Source organism: Caloenas nicobarica, chromosome 1 (assembly GCF_036013445.1).
Source record: "Caloenas nicobarica isolate bCalNic1 chromosome 1, bCalNic1.hap1, whole genome shotgun sequence".
Taxonomy (NCBI): Eukaryota; Metazoa; Chordata; class Aves; order Columbiformes; family Columbidae; genus Caloenas; species Caloenas nicobarica.
Genome location: NC_088245.1, coordinates 23,295,233 through 23,315,846, shown reverse-complemented (window position 1 = coordinate 23,315,846; position 20,614 = coordinate 23,295,233). Strand labels below are relative to the sequence as shown.

Sequence of the window (20,614 nt, the reverse complement as noted above, 5' to 3'; positions counted from 1 at the left end):
ATAATGATGGAATGGGTGAATGCCACAGACCAAAGAATTATATAACTCTTCCTCATCTTATTTCTATAACCAGGATTGTCAAAATTCCTTCCTTTCTTAGTAGACTATTGAAAAATGACAACTGAAAAACAGCATTATTTTGTTGGGTTCCTCTAAGTCTCCAGAATTAAATAGGATACTTTTCTACCACATCTGATTCTTTTTCCCAGGTAACTCCTCCAGTTTACTTGAGTTCCACATAACAAATAACTTTCTAAGTACTGTTGCTTGCTCCCATGCCCATTCTTTTTTTGTTTAATGTTCAGTTCCCCAGCTTTGTCAACCCCTGTCACTTATTGTCACAATTACTTGTCTAACTACTGTACAGACATACAATATGTTATATTCTGTGTTTACGAGTTTCTATCCATGATTTTTTTCTACTGATTTTGATAGGCCCTTTGAGACCGATTTTATTTTTATTTTTCCCGAGCTTCTTCCTTATCGGTATTTCCTCCCCACTTTCTTCCCATTTTCAGCTTTGCAACCTGCAGATTATTTTCAGTTTTAAAGGTGTTTTCATATTGATTTAATTTAAATTTTGTTTGTCAAGAGGCATTTTAATTATCTTCTTTAATGTTAAAGGTTTTGTCTGTAAGGAGATTTTATCATTTGGATGTGTCTTGGTCTATACAATCTCTGTGTATATGAGGGAGAACTCGATATGGATTACTTCTCCTTTCATTGCTTTTAAAGCAGACACAAAATAGTAGCATAATTTTATTATTAAATAATTTATGGTTATTGTTACTGATAACTTTACAAGTAATTAGATTAACATCTCTCTGGAAAGTAATGTTATCATATGGCTTTTGCACCTACTCTAATTTTCTGTCATTTGTTCTTTCATTTGCTGGACAACTTTCAGGTGATTTACAATAACAAATCTTAGCACTTTATTCCTAGCTTCCTTCCTCAAGCTCATTTTTTCCCCAAAACACAGAGTAGTGTTGGAATTGTCTCTGGAAATCTGCAGCATAGACATTTAAAGCTGATATAATTTTATAGATGTGTTCTGCTGTCAGTGGAGGCACCTCTACAGTACAATCCATCTAGCTTATTTTAGACAAGTAAATGATGAGGTGAACCATGCCCCACTAAGTGACTTTCTCTCTGTTCACTATAAAAGCAATGTAATCAACTAGTTCATGTGTAGACATCTGCAACGTACATATCTAATGCAAAATAAATTGGATTCCATTCCTATGCTGTTTTGCTTTATAAATTGCTAAAATCTATGTGCCTCTGTATTATTCTGGTTTCATATTTGTCCCCTCTTCCACTTTATCTAGTTGCATGACACAAACGAAACAAGGTCAATCTGAGATATCATAGTAGTTTTCCTGCTATCTTTTACAACACCAGGAAAAAATGCATCTTTTATCACTTACATCATCATGTGTCTGTATTATTTGCTGCTATTTCCCATGGAGAAGAAAAAAAAAAAAAAGCAATACCATAATAAATAGCCCTTGTCTCTAATCTATCTACTGTTCAATATTTGTAGCATGTCAATCTGCTGAAGTTATAAGTCCTTCTATTTTTCTGTGCCTAACCTTATTACTTTCCATTTCCTGGCAACAAATCATATGGTACAGGCAACAGCTTGTGACCCTGTTCTATGGGAGTCATGTTCATTTGTTCTCACCCTCAGCTCTTTGTCCACAGTTTTCTATTATTGTCAGGTTTCATTATCCTTCTGCATTTCCCTACTCAGAACTCCTCTCGTTACACATCCGTCTGGCAATTCATATCAAGGTCTGTGCTCATTCCTGTTAAATACTCCATTAGAAAGCATTAGCATGTCAGGACCATGAAGATGAAAGATTTACATTTTTAGAAATATTCTTCCATTGATCTGGATGTTATTGATTCTGGCAGAGGGACCTCTGAGGAGGACAAAGAAGCAATTGTAGCAGTAGCATGGGAGAAAAACTAAGAATGTTTATAATCATCTTTTCAACATCTTAGGAGTAACAAATGCACATACCAAATAAAGAAAATAAAAGTGCATGTTTGTAACAATAGATGTATGAGATATATCAGCCTCAATAAAAGATCTGTATGCAATAACTGAAGACACTGGACCCTTTCTTGATCTCCTTTCTTGATCATCTCGCATTTAACCACAATGCATCTATATTTACAAGGTCTGTGTTATCACAGAGCCCAAGGACTTCACAATCCAAAAATCACCCATATGAAACAGGAAGAACTTTTTACAGGAAAAGGACCAAGAGGAAGGTGAAAATTTCAACTGCCTGTTTGGATGACCAAGACCTGAGTTGAATTTAGTTATTCAAGAACCATCCAAGTGGCACTGATTTGCACCTCAAAGTTTCTGATGGACCAGTATTTACATTTCTATTTTCAGAAGTTCCTTAGTTCGATCAGTGAGGCACACAGCTTCTTCTTCAGCCCCCTTTCAACTCAGACTCAAGAGGGAGAGGGACCACTCTTTTTTTGCCTATATCTCTGATCTGAGTTGTCCTCTCTGGAAAGAATTCAAGACAAATGCAGCTACAAACTCGTGGGGATCCTGGCTACTAAGAGAGGCAACTCTCAGTTCTGCTAACATGGCACTACTTTGGCATGACAGAGTCCTGCTCAAAATCCAGATGTGCCTCCCCTGAAGGTCAGCAATATCGGAAGCTGAGAGACTCCATTCCTGAAATCAATTTCCCGGAGGTTTTCACTCAAGGACCAGAGTTTCTTGCAACTGCTCAATGAAATCAGCGTCCTTTTCAGGAATGTCAATTAATTGCTGGTTTTCACTAGTAATTGAACTGATAAGAACATTACTTACCAGTACAATTTTAGGGCCTTGAGAGACTCTGATTCTTCATAAAATTAATTTTAGTTTCATTCAGACCAAAATCAAACAATTAAAAAGGCAGAAGAAAAAAAATCCTTCAAATCAAAACCTGTCTTTGTTTTGGTTTTATAGGGGTTTTGGGTTTTTGTTTTTGTTTGTTTGTTTGTTTTGTTTTGTTGTTCAGTTGGTTGGTTGGGGGGGGGGGGGGGGTGTTTATTTTTTTGTTTTGTTTTTGTGTGTGTGTGTGGTTTTGGTTTTGTTGTTTTGGGGGTTTTTTTTCAGGTGACATAGGATAATCTGGACAAACAAATTTCTCTCTGAAAGCCAGTTATGCTTCGTAATACTCTTTCAATCTAGTTTAAGAATTGAACTATTTTATAAACCTTTTGGTTTTCTGGGTCTGTTGTAGAATTTAATGACTCCAGAATTAGAATATACTTTACTATTCCATCAACTACTGAAAAAAACAGTACAGTAGGAAGACATTTTTTAAATGCTTGATGCTGGAAAGATGAGTTCAATATACTTCATTAGGAGAACATAATAACATCTTGGCTGCACAGACTGGTAGACTTTTTTTTTACACAACATGGCATGCACTCAGGTGGATATTCGTCCCTGGCCACAGAGCTCACAAGATATGCATTTATAGGCATTAGCAGGCCACTTCTGTAAAAACAAATTGCCATCTCTTCTCTATACAAGGAAAAAAACAATCTGTACTTCTCAAGTGGCACTAGTGCTATTCACTGCCAGGCAAGTGTAGTTAATGTCTATTATCAGCTTATCTTCATAGGAAATCTTTAATCTGATTATTCGTCAATATAGAACACAAAAAAATATCCTTGTGTGTATTTGGAGGACTCAAATAGAAGGTGAATTTCTCAGTTGCCATTTTGTAACTTATTTTTCTCCCATTCTTCACCTAAATCCTTTTCAGCAGCTACAATCTTTCATCTCCACAGGAGGGGAAAGTTCCTACTATTCAAACCAAAATAAGTTAGCTTAAATCACCTCTGAACACAGGTTCAGAGTCTTTATTTGAAGAGAATGGTTCATGTCTTTATTTAAAAAATATGGTGGACTGAGATAACAGCCAGTTATGTCTGCTACATACCACGCAATAATTCATGAAAACATTGTCATTAAAACACATTCACATATACACCTTTACTTTTGTTGTGCTAATTGCTCTAACCATTAAGAACCTGAATCTTTTAATAACAGAGGCTGTAGGTGTGTATAGCAGATGGATATGCCTGCTACAGTATAGCTGGCAGAAGGCATGTATCTTTGCTCTGACACTTCAGACCTTGCAAAAATGAACTTTAGTAGACCTGACAATTCTGTCCCCAGCACTTGTGGACTTATGAAACTCACTGGCTAAAAAATATCTGCATTATCTAAAAACGCCTTGAAAAGCTAAAGACTTGTCTCAGGACTACCTAAACAAAGAAACAATCAACAATTAAATAAAATAACATTTATAAGTACTTTTTGTGTTAGTAAAGCAGTAGTCTACAGTCACCAGGAGTCAGGAAAATGACATAGAAACAAGAGGAATCTTCAAAAGGTCAAATTAGGTCTAGGGAAAATCAGCTGAAATAAGGAGTAATCTCAACATTCAGCCATAACTGGAACTAAAACCCAAAAACTTTCTTAGGTTTGGGAACATCTGATTGGACATTACTTTCTTTTTTATTTTACATATTCCTCAGAATTCATCATACAGGGCTCAGGACAACTCACTATAATAAGAACAAAACCATGTGCATTTTATGCTCAGGTAAGCAAGAAATCCTTCCTAAGCGTTTTGTGCATGAACAATATCCCTTGCTGGCAAGAAGCAGGGAAAGTGCAAAACAGAGAAAAATTATCAGTGTTTGAGCTGCATTTAGTCCATGCATAAGGGAGGATCAATACAACAATTTGTAACTATCAAGAGCTGGAGCCTTTAAACGCCAGCTGTCTTAGCACAAACCTTCCCACAGTGGCTGTATGTCAATATAACTGTTACTTTCAAGCACCTTTAGTTGTTTTTCTCCAACTTGATAAGCAGTGGACTCTAATATCCTGGGGCTTTCTCTTCAGATCTCTTAGTAGGGACTTGGAAGGACCACGGCAGAGACTGCACTAAATAAGCCTTTCAAGTTTGCATAGCCTGGCCTGTGCTGAGAAGCTTGATTGCCCTGTAGCTGCATATCCCACACACAGACGATGACTCGAGGCTCCACACATCATTTTCACTTTCCTTTAAAATGAATAATAATTACCTCCAAAAAGTTGTATATAGCTACCATAACTGGCCATATTATGAGTTGTGACTTAATGCTACCTAGGGATATACTTACAAGATGTGATTATGCGTGGTATGGGAACAGTGCCAATACATTTTTGTTTCTCAACTCAGGATCAAGTAGTACTGGAGCAAAGCCAGGGTAGTCCTAGAGTGGCTGCAGGGCCAAACAGGAAAGTCAAACGTTGATCCAGCTGGAACTCAGAGCAAGCAAAAATGTGGTTTCTATAATTATATCTGTTTGCTTAGCTTTACAGTCAAAGAAGAGCAATTTACTGTGGAAGTCTCCATGTTACTATTCCGTAAGATACAACATACAGAATTGAGGATTTCTTGTTATTTTAAAGAGTTTGGTGAGTCTATCTATGGCAAACCTTGAAAGAAAATAAATTCTGAGGAGGCAGCAGGATACAGTGCATGGGTGAACTATAGCTGTTCCTTTCCACCGAGTCTATACAAACTGCCACCTTTGCCTACCGCAAGCAAAGAAAAACTCCCTTGCCTTTCCACTGAAGAACACACAACTACCAGGGAAATATTCATTTAGTGAACGTAGGGACTGTCTCTTACTGTGCTGTTCTTCTACTCCTGCAGAGAAACACATGCGACAGAGAGCACGTCTGTAAATTCAGGATATTCTGAATTGCACAGACAGGTCAGGTGATTGTTATGTTATTACAATGCTTTCCAATCTCTTAGGAACTTTCTTCCTGTACAGAATACATGCAATACCTGAACTTGAAGCCATATCTAGGCGACTAGATGACACAATAAAAATAAGTAATTGTACTTGCAAGTGTTTTTTCTACCTGTTTGCTTGCCAACTGACCTTGATTTTGCTTTACCATATTTTTTTTTAGCAAAAGAAACTATCAATGTATTACCATACTTTTAACAAAAAGAAGAAAATGTAGTCTTAGGCAAAAAATAATACTTAATAATAATAATTAATAATAAAAATAATAACAATGAAATAATGATGGTTCATGGCCAAAATTATTTGGTTGGCTTTGGTTTGGCTTGTTTTGTTTTCTTATTGGGCAATAATTTAAAATGTTCGTTAGCAAAAAATCATGTTTTAAAATCACACTATCTTCTCTAAACCCTTGGAGATAATACAGATATATTGCTTTAATCCCAAAGGGTAACTTGTAATTCGTCTTCTATAACACAGAAATTTTTCATCTGAATGAGAACAAAAAATAATCCAGATGTTGATGACAGGTCTTTCTTTGTGTGTGGTGCACAATAAAAACCACTCCAACAAATGCATAAGATTTGTCCTGTACTGCACTAAGATTTCTTGTTTCAGTTCTGGCTGGGTAGAAATATGGAGTCATACATTAATAGCTGGTTTGATTGTGCTTTCACTAGAATAAAAATACAATAAAAACTGCAACTTCGTATAAACTAATAGCCACTTAGTGCTACTAAAATAGGATACGGCAAGTCCATTTGGATAAGACTTCTAGGAAGTCTTGCATTCCTAGCTAAACTGTGACCCAAATGCAACAAGAGTAACAAATATCCTCCCAGTCATTGTTTAAGACATGCTTTTGGGACATGGCTTCAGACTCCTTTAGATTATAGGCTTACGAGTCAATTACTTCATTTCCTTATCGAACATCCAATTCCCAAAGTAATATGAAAAGTCTGGGAGAGGGTCGAGCTCCAGTGTTTCTACTGTCTTCATCTCAAAGCAAAGTTAGCACTACTGTATTAAATATTTCTAGTTCCCTTCTGGAACTGTTCAGAGGTATAAAGCTCTTCCCTTGACTTAACATAGAAGGGTTGTACCACGCCTTTTTACCCTCCAGCTGAACTCCTAAAAAAAGTCAGTATCCAAGTCAATCATACTGGATAATAAATCTCAACCATTGTAACTGAAAGATCTAAGGAGTAAGCTATTATTAGTGTGTAAATTTTGATACAGTCATTAAAAACAGAACCAAATTTTCATACTCTGAAATGTAGCTGAATATCCTCTAATAATCTTACCTTTACATAATAGCTCAACTACCAGCAAACAAAACTGTATTCAAGTAGAGTACCAGTCAAGCTGATAATTTGTTAATATAGCTGTAAGTAATAGAGAGAAGCACCATTTTCAAACCCATCTGACCATGTAGGCTCCTATGACTTGGCTTAAAAGAGTTTAAGCTTCCAAGTGTAACTAATAATATAGAGTATTCTGTATTTCCTGTGTTCTAAACTATTTTTTATTAAATGCTAATGTAATTATAAAGTTAATAACCTAAAGGAATTAATACAAATTGAAAAATGTTAATATGGAAGCCTCACTAATGCATGATTGCTTTGAAAGTGTGCTGTGCACAGAATCCACAGAATTGCAACTAAAATCTTTACTGCAAACTATTTTACCTTTAATTATCGAATGTTCAATTTTGATTATAGGGATAACAGGAGAATTGAGAGAAACTGTCTCTTTACTTAAAATAGAATGCCTCAGGAATTTGTGCATCAAATCAGTTTTATTTCAGGCTTACAAGTGAGAGATTTGGCTGTGACTATGGGGAGCAACATTTTGGGTCCAATATGTTCAGTAAAAAACATAACCTGGTGTGTGGCCAGAATGATTAGATACCTTAATCTTCAGGAATAACAGCAAATGCTTCCTCCGCTGGAGTAAATTAGAGAAACTTCTAAGATAAACTATTTTCCACATATTTAATATTTCATACTATTAGAAATTCTTTAACCAGCCTTTGAGAAAATCTCTCTAACTCATAGCTGTTTGCACAAAAACATACAGAAGCAGACGAGTTGCTATGGTGCCGAAATGCTAATGGACAGATTGACTCTCTGGTAGCCTTTAGAGGTATCAGCCTTTCCCATCAGCTATATGGAGAACTAGACAGTTATTTTAAATTTCAACAGCTACTGAAACTGAGGAAAACCTATTTGCCTGCAAGGGTTGAACTGAATCCCATCACTTTTCTCTTGGATGTCTTGTTTAGCTTCCTGGAATTCTTGCTGGTTTTGCTTAAGATGACATCTGTTAGCAAGGACCTGCTCTTGAATCCAGTACTGCTTTGACTATAGATGTGAACTTGGTTGATTACTGCTGAACACAAGATTTCCCTAGAGTAGAAAAACTAAATAGTGCTGTTTGATGATGTAGGCCATGCCTGTTAATTGTAAATTTATTCTCTCCTCACTGTAATTCCTGCCTGCCCTACAGTATTAATTCTACCTGATTTCACTGTCATTTCCTTTAACATAGAGAAATAGTTATTTTCCTCCTTATATGAGAATCCAAGATTTGTCAAGATAATTTCTCTCATAATGACGTCCCTGAAGAATTACTCTATTTTTTGTTTGTCATTTATCAGCCATTACCAGTTAGATCACTTTTTACATGAATGAAGTATAAATGTAGCATATTTATACTACCAAATACCCTTAACAAAATCCTTGTTACATTTTTCCCTTGATATTCTCTCTATGTGTCTATTTCATTTTGTAAGTAAAAGTTGTTGTAGGAAAGTGAAAAAGGCTCAGATTATTCTGTTACAGAGGTACTGAAAAGCAATTTATTTCCCCTCATGACTGTCCTGCTGGCTTGCAGAACTGTTGTCTTAACAAAAGGGTCATAAATTCACATACAAGATAATTAGTAACTTATATAAACATTCTTACTTGATTCAACAGATTTAAGAGGAAATTTTAAATTTAAACATTTAATTTAGGAAGCTTGTCAAGGTATTCTTTTCCTCAAAACATATGACATCTTTTTCCTGTTAATAATTGTAAAAAATATATCTGAAGGGTTTAATAACACTGCAGAACCACATCTACTGTGTTTCTTACTAAAAGAAAGAAAGATACATGCTTTATGGATCAAATTTCTTTACTCTTAGATACCTTTTCAATCAGAATGGCAAGGATTAATTTGTACTGCTCCTCACTATTGCTTGAGTTTTTCGCTTGATCATATTAGAAGTCTGTATTCTACTATATCTGAATATCTTCACCTATCAGGAGATGAAAATCAATTTTCATGGGTAATGAGGGTAAATCCTTCATCACCTTCCTTTACATATTAATTATTAAAATACCTTATGAATTAGACCTTTTTCCTCAAAACAGATAATCGACCTCAGTCACATTCTGCATCATGAATTGTGTATGTGAAGCATATATATTGCTCAATTAATCAGTACTTAAGATCTGTACATAAACAACAGCACAACTACAAATTGCACCTACTTTTAGGTTATACCTTCTACTTTCACACAGAGCATTTTCATAATCTCCGATTTTAATCACATGGATTCATGAGGTACCTAAGAATCAGAGCAGCTCCAAGCTTTGTCTGTTGCGCATGCTTACAATATAACCATGCATTACTTACATCCATTAAGAGTGATTCAGACCACTGTACAATTTTAGTCTCTTGTATAGATACCTGGGTTAATTCCATTAAAATAATTAGCATGCCAAAGCAGAAGTTATTTGAAATCATCCCCTGCTCATCCCCAGTAATAAATTAAGAAGGGTAACAACTCTTTTCTTAATTTAACATAAAGGCGCAGGAAAATAGACATCAGGATTCCTTATTACAAATGGTCTGCCTTAGTCCCAGTGCATTCATAAGCCAAATTAGACACTTCTGAAACCATGAAAAAAGTACATGAAAAGACTGAACTCTTTTGAATTCTCTGATTTTATGAGTTCCAGTCTATGTCAGTTTAAGTGTCAGCCATGTTTTCAAATATTCCTCTGTACCACTAAGATTTAAATATATATATATAATTATGTCATGTGATTAACTTATGACAGAATAAACATCACAGTTCTTTATAAAACTGCACCAGACATTACCCATTCCACACTAACTTCTACAGCTGGAAGAAGTGTCTTAATTTCTTCAACAGAATACAGATTAGTGAAACTAGTTTTGCTACCACAGTGAATCCTAGCAAGGTCAGCAGAGTTCAGCCCTTCCCAACTCATTGTTAATCTTGTTTGTCCCTACTTGATCTACTGATCTGCTCTTATCTCCCATTATACTGAGATAGTTTTTAACCCTGTCAGAATTTGGCACCAGTGGCATCATATGATGTTAAGTGTTTCTGACTGTACAAAACCCTAAATTATGAACTGACAATAAGAATTCATAAGTTTAAAAATCACAGATGTGCCCAACTTCAACTATTTCAAAAAGTTTTTTTTTTCTCTACTGGTAGTTGTAGACTTGAGAGTTGGATTTTTAAAAATCTGAGTTAGAAGCATAGCTCTAGTACATTTTAAGTGGGACATTTAGTTCTATTGTGCTTAATGCCTTAAAAAATGTCAAAACTTATCAGCCTCAAAAGGCAGCATTTTAAAGCTTCTGTTTTAATGATAAATAATGATTTGAAAATGCAAATTTTGTACTCAGTAAAAGAATAGAGAGGTGTCAGCTTTCTTCAAGAAAATATTTAAAACAGTCTGAGCTGTGTATTAAGTCAGGAGAGTTTTGCACAGACTGATGTCTTAGCAACTTCAAAAGATTACAGGCGAAGAAGAATTTTATAAATGGCTGATTCCACAATAATGATTCTCTGAAGGTTTCAAAATTCTCCATGAGAAACCCCATTCTTCTTTAAAAAAAAACCAAAAAACCAAAAACAAAACAGAAAAAAGAAAAACAAAAACAAAAACCAACCAAACAAAAAAACCTCCTGTTCTCTGTAGATACTGCTTTAGCAGAGAGAAATATCACAATGTAGAGTGATCATTAATTTTATTTTACAAATGTCAACACCTTATCTTGAGTTTGTCTGCTAGTTTCTGTTCTTATCTTTCATATTCTAGTATCATTCTGCCCTTTCAGGATGAAATTTTGCATGTGTTGTTCTTTTTGTTTGGTTGGGTTTTGGAGGGTTGTTTGTTTGTTTTTGTATTTGGTTAGTTGTTTGGGGGGTTTGTTTGTTTGTTTGTTTGTTTGCCTTTTTTAAATGGGGCTGATGCCACACGCATGCTTGTTTGTGTAACCAAAATTAATCTTTTCTCAAAGGCATTTAATTAACATATCTGAAACCTAAATAACAGCAAATTTTACTAATCCGCTCAGACTATGAAATTAGTTCCAGAAGAATAAAGGTAACATGTTCATTCGCTGTTGTAAAGCAAGGGTAAGTCATAGAATTTTCTTTCAAGTCCAGCTAGGGCCACGGAATCACAGCATGGCTGAGGTGGGAAGGGACTTCTGGAGATCCCCTAGTCCAACCTTTTTGCCTAGAGCAGGTTCAGCTAGACCAGGGTGCCCATCTGCAGCCACGTTTGAATATCTCCAAGGATGAAGAATCCAAAACCTTTACAGGCAACCTGTTCCAGTGTTACTGCAGATTTGTAACAAAAACCCAGAAAGCAACATAGTTGCCTGGTTTGTCCCAGAGAAGACTACAGAAAAAGTTGCACAGTCAGAGTCAGAAGAGCCTTGTCTTCACCAGGAGAGGGAAGTGATGTTGCAGTGACCTCCTGCAGAAGGACACAACACTTATCTAAGCATTGACAGCATCGGGGAGTCAGTGCTCCCACCTATTCTCTGCTCCCTTCTTGCTTAGCCCTGCCCTCCTAAAAAGGTGTCAAAGTAGCAAGTATCCTGGTTCACTCTCAGGATATGTGGGCCATCAAGGCTAATCAGATGTCTGTGTGCATGCATGGGAGTATAGGTCAAATTCTTCCCTTGCCTTTAGGATTAAATGAGAGTCATGCTGCAATATCTGTAAATATATTGTGTTCTAGTGTGTGATGTTTCATCAATATTTATCCCTGGAACTACTACAGTGCATTAGTGTAAATATAAATACCAATATATGACTAAAGGTAGGCAAAAAAAGAGCTACCTCATGCTAGCTATAAATCTATATATACAGAAAGAGAGTACTTCCTTCTGTATCAAATGCTTTATGTACAATATAAACAAATATCTTTGGAATTTAACTATAAATTTTGATCTTCACTTTTGTAGTGGGAAAACAGGTGAAGGAACACTGATCAGTCTTATCACTTTGTGTTTTATTACCACCTAAGAAATAACACTGTATCCACGTTGTCATCCTTTTTTCTTTTTTTTTTTTTTTTTTTTTTTGCTTTAACCAGAAGGAAATACAAACATTTTCCTAAAAACAAACACACACCATATTTGAAATACCTCTATCCACCACAAATGCATGTTCAAGTCCTGTTTCTGCTAAACGACGAACACTTATGTTGAATTCAGCAGAGCACTTCTCATAAAACACTCAGCACATGCCAGGGTAAACCTCTTAGAAAACATCTGCTTCTTTTATAGACAGAATAATGGAGTTAAATAGAGTGAGAACACTAAAGCGATGCAATGGCAGAACATATTGAATCATGCCACAACATGTGCATATCACCATTTATAAATCTAATTAAAAGAAACATTATTTGCTTTACATAACTTTAAATACAAAACACCAGTTTCACATAAATATCTCATTTTGTTTGGATACAAAAACTGGTAGGGAAAACCTTTCAAATGTGGCACCTTTATTAAAATAAGAACACCACAAAGTGACAAAATTCATGTTTTGCCTTTAGAAACCCAAAGATAAGTAGGAGCATGAAACTTCTGAAAGCTCTAAGTATTCTTTGATCACAGAAGCAATAGACTGTATCAGTTACATGTTAGAGATTTATTTTCCTATGAAATTAATTAATTAATTATTAAACTGCCCATTATAAACGAAAAGCAGTTGCTTTTAAACACCACACTTTGCTAGCTATCCTAAGAAAAACACAGGCAATGATAAAACCGAAGACTACACTCAGCAATAAGTCAAATCTCATGTATAAGTAAATTTCCCCTTCAAAATCACACTGAACTGTGAGATTGTCTACATATAGCATATAACTAGTAGAAGAATATCTAAGCAGAAACCAATGTCGTATCAATTACATCAGTACACTGTGTGCTGGTGGTTATGATCACCCTTCAGTCATGATGGTGTCATGGAATATTATACAGATGAATCCTTCAGGGGAAAAAATCTTCTTCATAATTTGTAAATAAAAATAAACAGAGTAAACAAAAAATAAACACATTTCAGAGTGATTATTTGCAATCAAAAGCAAAACAGTTACTCCAATAAACAGAAATATGTGTGTTTTCTTCCCCTTGCAAACACCCTCCATAATGCAAAAGAGTGTCCATAGTACAGGTCATACTTCGTGAGGTGAGACCCAGTAAGTTGAATGTGACAGCATATTAACTGGACTTGCACCCATTCATTACTACCTTAGTTAAGGGGGATAAACTGAATTAAGAGAGGCGAGAATTTGGTTTAATATGCATGAGGGTACAATCATGTGGGGAAAGTGATAATGAAGGAAAACTGCCTATGTCAAAAATGCCAGTTATTTCTTGATTTAGAAATTTGTATCTTCTTGAAAATCAGAGGCTTAATTTTAAAGACAGGAAAAAATCTTCAAGCTTAAGAAACAACTTTTTTTTACTGTGAAGGTGATCAAATACTGGAACTGATTGCTCAGAGAGAATCTTGGAGGATTTTCCATCCTTCTATATATTTTAAACCTGGCTGGACATTGTCTTAAGTAACTTGATTTGGCTGTTCCTGATCTGTGCAGGGTGTTGGAGTAGGTGATCTCCAGAGGTCGCTGCCAATTTCAGCAATCCTGCAATCCTGTGATTGTTAGTAGAGAAAAATGCTACCTTGAACGGCTGTGAAAGTCAGGTTTTCCTTTTGTCTGTCAGTTCACTTTTAATACGCTACATTATTAACGACTGAACCTAGGATGCATGTCAAAATTGACACACAGCACTACTGTCAATTACCAGCACAGGAGGTCTAGCAATCTATGTAAATCTATTGTAAATCTCCATAAACCAAGCCAGACACAGTGGCAGTGCTGTCCTGAGGAATAGGAATTTGGAATTAACAGGAAAAGGCAAAGGGTTAAAGACAGTACTCTGCTTATGCCTCCTAATGCATTACCCAAAAAGAAGGAAATATTTGGGCATATAATGCACCCGAAAAATTGGTACACCTATACATAATATGGACTAGCTGAGTACAGGGAGGAGTTAAGAGATCCCATGGGACGGAAAGCTAACCTCACAGAAATGTTTCTCTTTTTTTTGTTTTTCTTTTTTTCCCCCTCTCTTTCAGTAAATTACTAGTTCAAAAGCTGATACTTTTTCATTAGTGTCCAAACTACTTTATCCCACTCTTTCATCTCCCCTTGTTGCAATACTTAGCCAGAGAAATCATGACATGTATTGATGAAACAATCCAGGCAGTGAAAGGTTTCATACAAAATGTACAGCTTATCTTTTTACTCTAAACTTTCATGCTCACCAAATGAAAATAGATCACTTTCTTTGTGCTTTAATGACAGAGACCCAGAAGAATATCTACTGGAAACGTAGATAATTATCACTGCAAACCTTACAATATGCCGCCTACCTTTGTCATCATAACAACATTTCCCATTTGCCAGCAAGATATTTTGCTCCAGGTTTTCTTTAAAATCATTAAAGAATCATTTAAACTCCTTCTATCTTTATATTCCTGGAGACAGGGATTCCCTTTTCATGAAAATTGCATAGTAATGAAAAAGGATTAGAAGAGGAAAAAACTGTGAACTACAGCCAACATTCATATCAACCAAAGGGTCTGGTACGTTACCTAAAGCAAAAAAAAGCTTCCACTCAGAAGCTAAATTCAAAATGACCTTGTGCTTTTTTCAAAAAGGCTGGCAGCTGAGGTCATTGGAATAAATTGTGATAGACAGTACTTCTCTCTATATAGTTAGAGGGCATGTCTAGAATGTGAGTTACCATCATGTAGAGGGAAAAAAAAATAAAAGAACAACAAAACACAACAAAGAACATTGTTCCATTTCTTTGTAAGATAGTGGTAAATACAGTCTACAATAATTCTGACTTTCATGAAATAATGTATCTTTTCAGGAACTTTATTTCATGATCAAGTATGTTCTATTCTTTTTAATTCTACATTCATAAATTAATCCTGTTCTTTATTGGCCTCTACTGTTAACAGCATAAGCATCTGTAACCACGTTTCCCCAGCAGGCAGATCACAGCTGCACAGAATATTATGTACTAACGTTTAAAAATATATATTGCAGTTCTGTTGAAGCTCGCTAAATCACCGAGTGAAAAACAATGAAATGGAAAAGAAGTTGGAACTGCTAGTGAGTGTTTTAATTTAGATTTAAATATGCAAATTGAAAACCAAATCCTCACTATTCACTTTCATAAGGAAATTGTTAACAGTGATTTCAGAAGAAGGCTATTTTCAAAAGGGTATTTTTTTCAATTCATTCTCTTGCAAAAACATAAACAACCTTTGTCAAAGGATTTTAATCTGTCAATAGGACCGCATGTGTCCTCAACTTGTTTCTATAATAGCAGCTTTTCACCAGAATATTTTGATCGACAGATTATTTTAACATCTGCCTCTTTTGGGAGCAGCTTAATGTTAAGACAAAAAATACACTTGAGGTTTCAAAGCAGGTGGAAAAACTCACAGTTCTGATTAAATGAGAATTGCTTCTAATCCTGTTTTCCACTGTGCCTTAAAGCACTTTGTATAAAGAAGAAAACACATCTTGTCACTTCTGAAACATTGAAAGAAGAAAGCCAGGAAGCGGGGGTGGGGAGGTTATGGAAAGACTACATGTAACTTACCATTGAAGTTTACTGCCCGGATATAAGTAAGTAGCTCTTTACCATCAATTGTGCTCATCCTCGGACATAGACCAATATATCCAGGACAGAGATCTTTATGCATGTTGTGCAGTGCATAGGCCATGGAATATACTGCATCAATTACAAACTGAACTTTTCCTTCTTGCTCATAGGCTGAATCTCTTGCAATTCTTTCTAAGCCTGAGGAAGAAAGAGAAAGAGTCAGTTTATTCTATTTGTGTGTGTGTGTGCGTGCATGAGTATTTGCCTGCAAAAATTCACAGTAGAACATAAATAATTACAGTCAGATTGATAGGTAAAGTTGGGACTCATCTATCCATCACCTAAATAAACAAGACAAGGAAAAATACAGCCATCTGGTTTTGTCTCTAATCATTGTAAGCTGTGCCAGGTATATAAACGATATACTGAGTTCTGAGCTGGGAAAGAGGACAGAACATTTCATTACAAGAAAAAGAAATATAGATATATATATATTTCTACAATCCAGTAGAAAAACTCTCCGCATTATTGACTTTCGTTCAACAGCTCTTTATTGTTATTTATAGGACACTTCTACAGCAGCCTGCTATTCTGTTTTAGATAAATTTAAGGCTACCTTGATTTTTATCCCTGTCTATTGTTTGATAAACTTTATTTAAACATATCAGGGAAAAAAAGCTGAATGCTTGCCAAGTGATGTGGCCATCTGTCTCCATATTGAAAAGTGCTTATTTTGGGACTTTTTCCTGCATTTACTAGTGAATTATGCTTCACGTTGAGAATCATATACTGTCTTCTATTTCCTACAGGGACATTTTTCCCTCAGAGAGAATACAGAGCAAATCAATACATTATGAAATTTTGATTCTGTGGGAATTGCATGCATTAATCATCTATGTTCAAATCCAGAGAACCTTTTACATTCATAGGTTATAGTACTAAGTGAAGAAGATAGAAAATAAAGTTCAGGAAAATCACATTTTAAGTAGACAACCAACACGAAAATCAATGCCCTGTATAGAAGGACTTCATCCACTAATTTCAAAGGCTCAAAATCTTGATTTAGAAAGGAAAAGAGGGGTCTGCAGACCTCAACATGAATTCTGCCCTGCTGAAATATACAGTAAAGTTTCCATTGACTCAGTGAACACAAAATTAAATATCTAGGTTATCTAACAGATTAACAACTCAATCAGTTTGAAAATAATCCATTCACATTATTTAAGACTATTTAGAAATTAAACAAAATTTTATGCACTATTTTTTTAAATTTTGACATTCTATTTTTTTTTTGTTTCTTTTTATCTCTAAACGTGGGCTTTTATCAGTTCAAGAGATCGATTTTGTCGTATGAAATTTTTAAAAGCTCATTTTTTATGTGTGAAAATATACTGTATGCAAGATCTTTCTTTAGACAATGAATGCAAGTCCATATGACATGAAAAGAAAAGCCGGGAAGTCTGCTCAGAAGCCTTTCTTCTGTTTGCCTGCTGCACTACAGTTCCACTGTCTCACGTTACAATGATAACATATGAATCAATTTGTAATCTGACAATCAGTAGTGGTTTGCACTTTAAACATCCCTGAGCACTGGGAGAGATAGACAGCTCCAAAAAATCATGATGTACTTTTATTTCTCCAAAGGAAATAGTTAAAAAAATAATCACTGCCTCTTGAAAACATGTTAAACATTTGGAGAGGAAAGTATATAACCCATTTTTGTGATTTGTTACCAAGTAACTTCATAGAGACTTTTTAAGACATACTATCTAATGATTGGCAAATAATAAGTAAATCGTGTGACTCTACTGCAAATAAACAAACATAGAAAGTTTTCACCTTCTGAAAACTACACAATTAGTTGCAATGCTTTGCCCAGAGATAAAAGAAGATATGAAATGTGGCTTAATTATATTGCAACTTTATTAACTTATTTCACATGGGAAATAGCTTCCAACAGTAAGTGATGGGTAGAGCTCAGGATCCCTACCTTGATTGTTCCTTCCTTGTTAAGACTGCTAGACAACAAGTGAAGGAGAGGGTTCACAGAACTGCTGCAGGCACACAGCACCCAATAGCCTGTATGTGCTCCCCAGAGCTTCCTCATCCTCTAAACAGGATGGGCAGGACAGAAGGAGTTTGAAGGAGATAAATCCAAGTTAATTGCCAAGCTAAATATAATTCTGCTCATGTATCAGATGGATAGATGTGTATGTTGAAGGGTGGGCATTTGGTGAAAGACAGAGAATAATTTTCCATAAGAAATGCTAAGTCATAAAGTTGCAAACACTTATGCAATTGCATTGTACTAAGTGGTACAGGATTTTAAAAGGAAAAAAATCAGTATCACTCTCCTCTATATTATACTATAGTTTAAACACACATTAGATTTGGATAAATTTCTTCCACAGCATAACGTTTTACCTTTACTCTTCACAGATATATGATCATAAACTAATTTATTTTATAAATTACAGAGAAAAAAAATAGTAGGACTGAATATGTTTCCTTACATACAAAGGAATGATGAACACCACAGAATTACCAGTTTTAAACCTGACAAACCCAGAAGGCAATAGAGAAGAAAAATAAAAGTCTCTGTGCTTTGCATAACTTAAATAAATAAATAAATAAATAGGACTATGTAGTCTTGAGGGTTTTTTCATCTTCTCTTTCTAGAATTTGCAAACATATAAAACAACACTTTATAAAGATGACAAGAACTCAAATTACATTACACTGCCGTAAATAAATGTTAATGTATAGCAGTAAAATAATGCATATTGCCTAAGCCATAAATATGGTTAGCTACTACAGAGATAATATTACACATTTGGAAGACACAATTATAATTTTTCTTCAGATTTGTATATCAAGTAGTAACAGTTTCATTTATAGCTTGAATCTGAGCTCTGAAAGGCATGTTTCTGCACACAGTGGTGACTTGAAAGATTATAAAATTTTTTATCTCATAATAGAAATATTTTAATGCTTTCTTAATGACCATTTCAATTTCTTACCCTACAGTTTTTCCTCTGGAAAAATTGCTTAGGCTGTGTCTTTATCAAAAAGAATGAGATATTCCCAGTTCTTGAATCTAGGCATTTGATACATGGTCTGGCAGTGTGTCAAGAACTGAGACAAAGAACTGGGCTCACACTGTCCCTCCCTATTCTGATGTCCAAATAAAGGAAACCCAGGGAGATGTGCCATGGTGCTTTCCAGTAGGTCTTCCAATCCAGCTGTTGAGAACTGCAAGCTTGTGGGGAATTTCAGCAAGATGTCAAGTCTTTCCCTGACCAGTGGAGAAAATACATAGACACATGCACTAATTTTATCATCTAGGGCTAGAGAAGAGCTAGGAGAGGTGTAACAGTAGCCCAGGAGAAGTGTCATCTGCTCCTGACTCCTTCCATTTGAAATCTCTTTTGGGAACCCTAGAGTGAGCACAGAAATGATCGTATAAGAGCTGTACTTGCGGAAGTGTTGCTACAGCTACTCTTGCACTTCCTGAGCAAGAGTGACAAGCTGGGGTGTTGCAGGATTTATTACCTCCATACCTTCTTGCCATTTCTCCCTTTGTTTCTGTAGTTCCTATGCTGCAGGACTAATTGTGCATCCTGCTCAGCTATGCCACAGAAAAGATAAGGAGCAAAACAGTAGGAAGCTGAGACGCAGATTAGGTGAATAAGGGGATGTGGCTGGGGCTACTGGCCTGGGAGGGAAGATGAAGCAGGTGACATTATCAGTTCTGCAGGTGAGAAATTGGAATCAAGAAATTTCAGGAAACATAATCGAGAGAAATTAGGCCTTTACAATAATAAATTAAATTGTATCTTAGTTAAAAACTTAGTAACAGCATACAGCAAGTAAATTAAGATTCCTGTGTAATAATATAGCTAAGATAATGAATTCATACATGGATGATGATACCACCTGTGGGATACAAACAACTATCTTAAACAATCAAAACATAAACTACTGATCTAACTAACAGGAGACTAATCTGCTAGGTGATAAATGTTGCATAATTCATCTAAGTTTTAGAAATCATGTTCTTAATGATGATCTTAAAGCATATGTAGAAGTAACTTCTGTGCACATGTAAGTCCATGGCAATGGGAAAGCTTCAGAGCAGAGTTCCTAGATATTATTCTCTTAAGAATACAAAAAATTCTAAATAAGGCAAATGGATATACCTGTTTTGCAACTTGTGATACAGGGAAGCAAATATTTCTTTACTTAACTGATCTGTTTCTGGAAATTGCGAATTCACCTAACATTTCTGAGCAATCCCATTCCTGCTGTCTCACAAATTTTTCTGTTTCCATTTAGCATTATTGAAAGCAATTTATGTAAAAGTGCAGCCTACACTGATTATTTCTATAGTTTCAAGAATCCAACCCATGTATCTAGTTAAAATCTTAATTTGTGTTACTTGAAGACCAAAGGTTGAAGTCAAGGACCTTGTATACAACAGCTGATTAGAGCTTCAACACTGGAACAGGCTGCCCAGGGGGGTTGTGGATTCTCCTTCTCTGGAGACATTCAAAACCCGCCTGGACGCCTTCCTGTGTAACCTCACCTAAGTTTTCCTGCTCTGGCAGGGGGATTGGACTAGATGATCTTTTGAGGTCCCTTCCAATCCCTAACATTCTGTGATTCTGTGATTCATATTGGAACAATCATGTGAGGGTGTGGGGTTTGAGAAAGTTTGGGCACTGGACAGTGTTGAGAGACAGAAGTCCATAGT

At 35.6% G+C, this 20,614-nt stretch overlaps 1 protein-coding gene across 1 annotated transcript in view; it reads right to left on the bottom strand.

Annotated features, from left to right (window-relative positions):
- GRM8 (glutamate metabotropic receptor 8) overlaps window positions 1-20,614 on the bottom strand; it is a 332,753-nt gene that overhangs the window by 111,784 nt on the left and 200,355 nt on the right. The window contains exon 6 of the mRNA XM_065629770.1: window positions 15,859-16,059. Coding sequence (XP_065485842.1) covers window positions 15,859-16,059 — 201 coding nt within the window. The remainder of the gene's footprint in view (window positions 1-15,858; window positions 16,060-20,614) is intronic.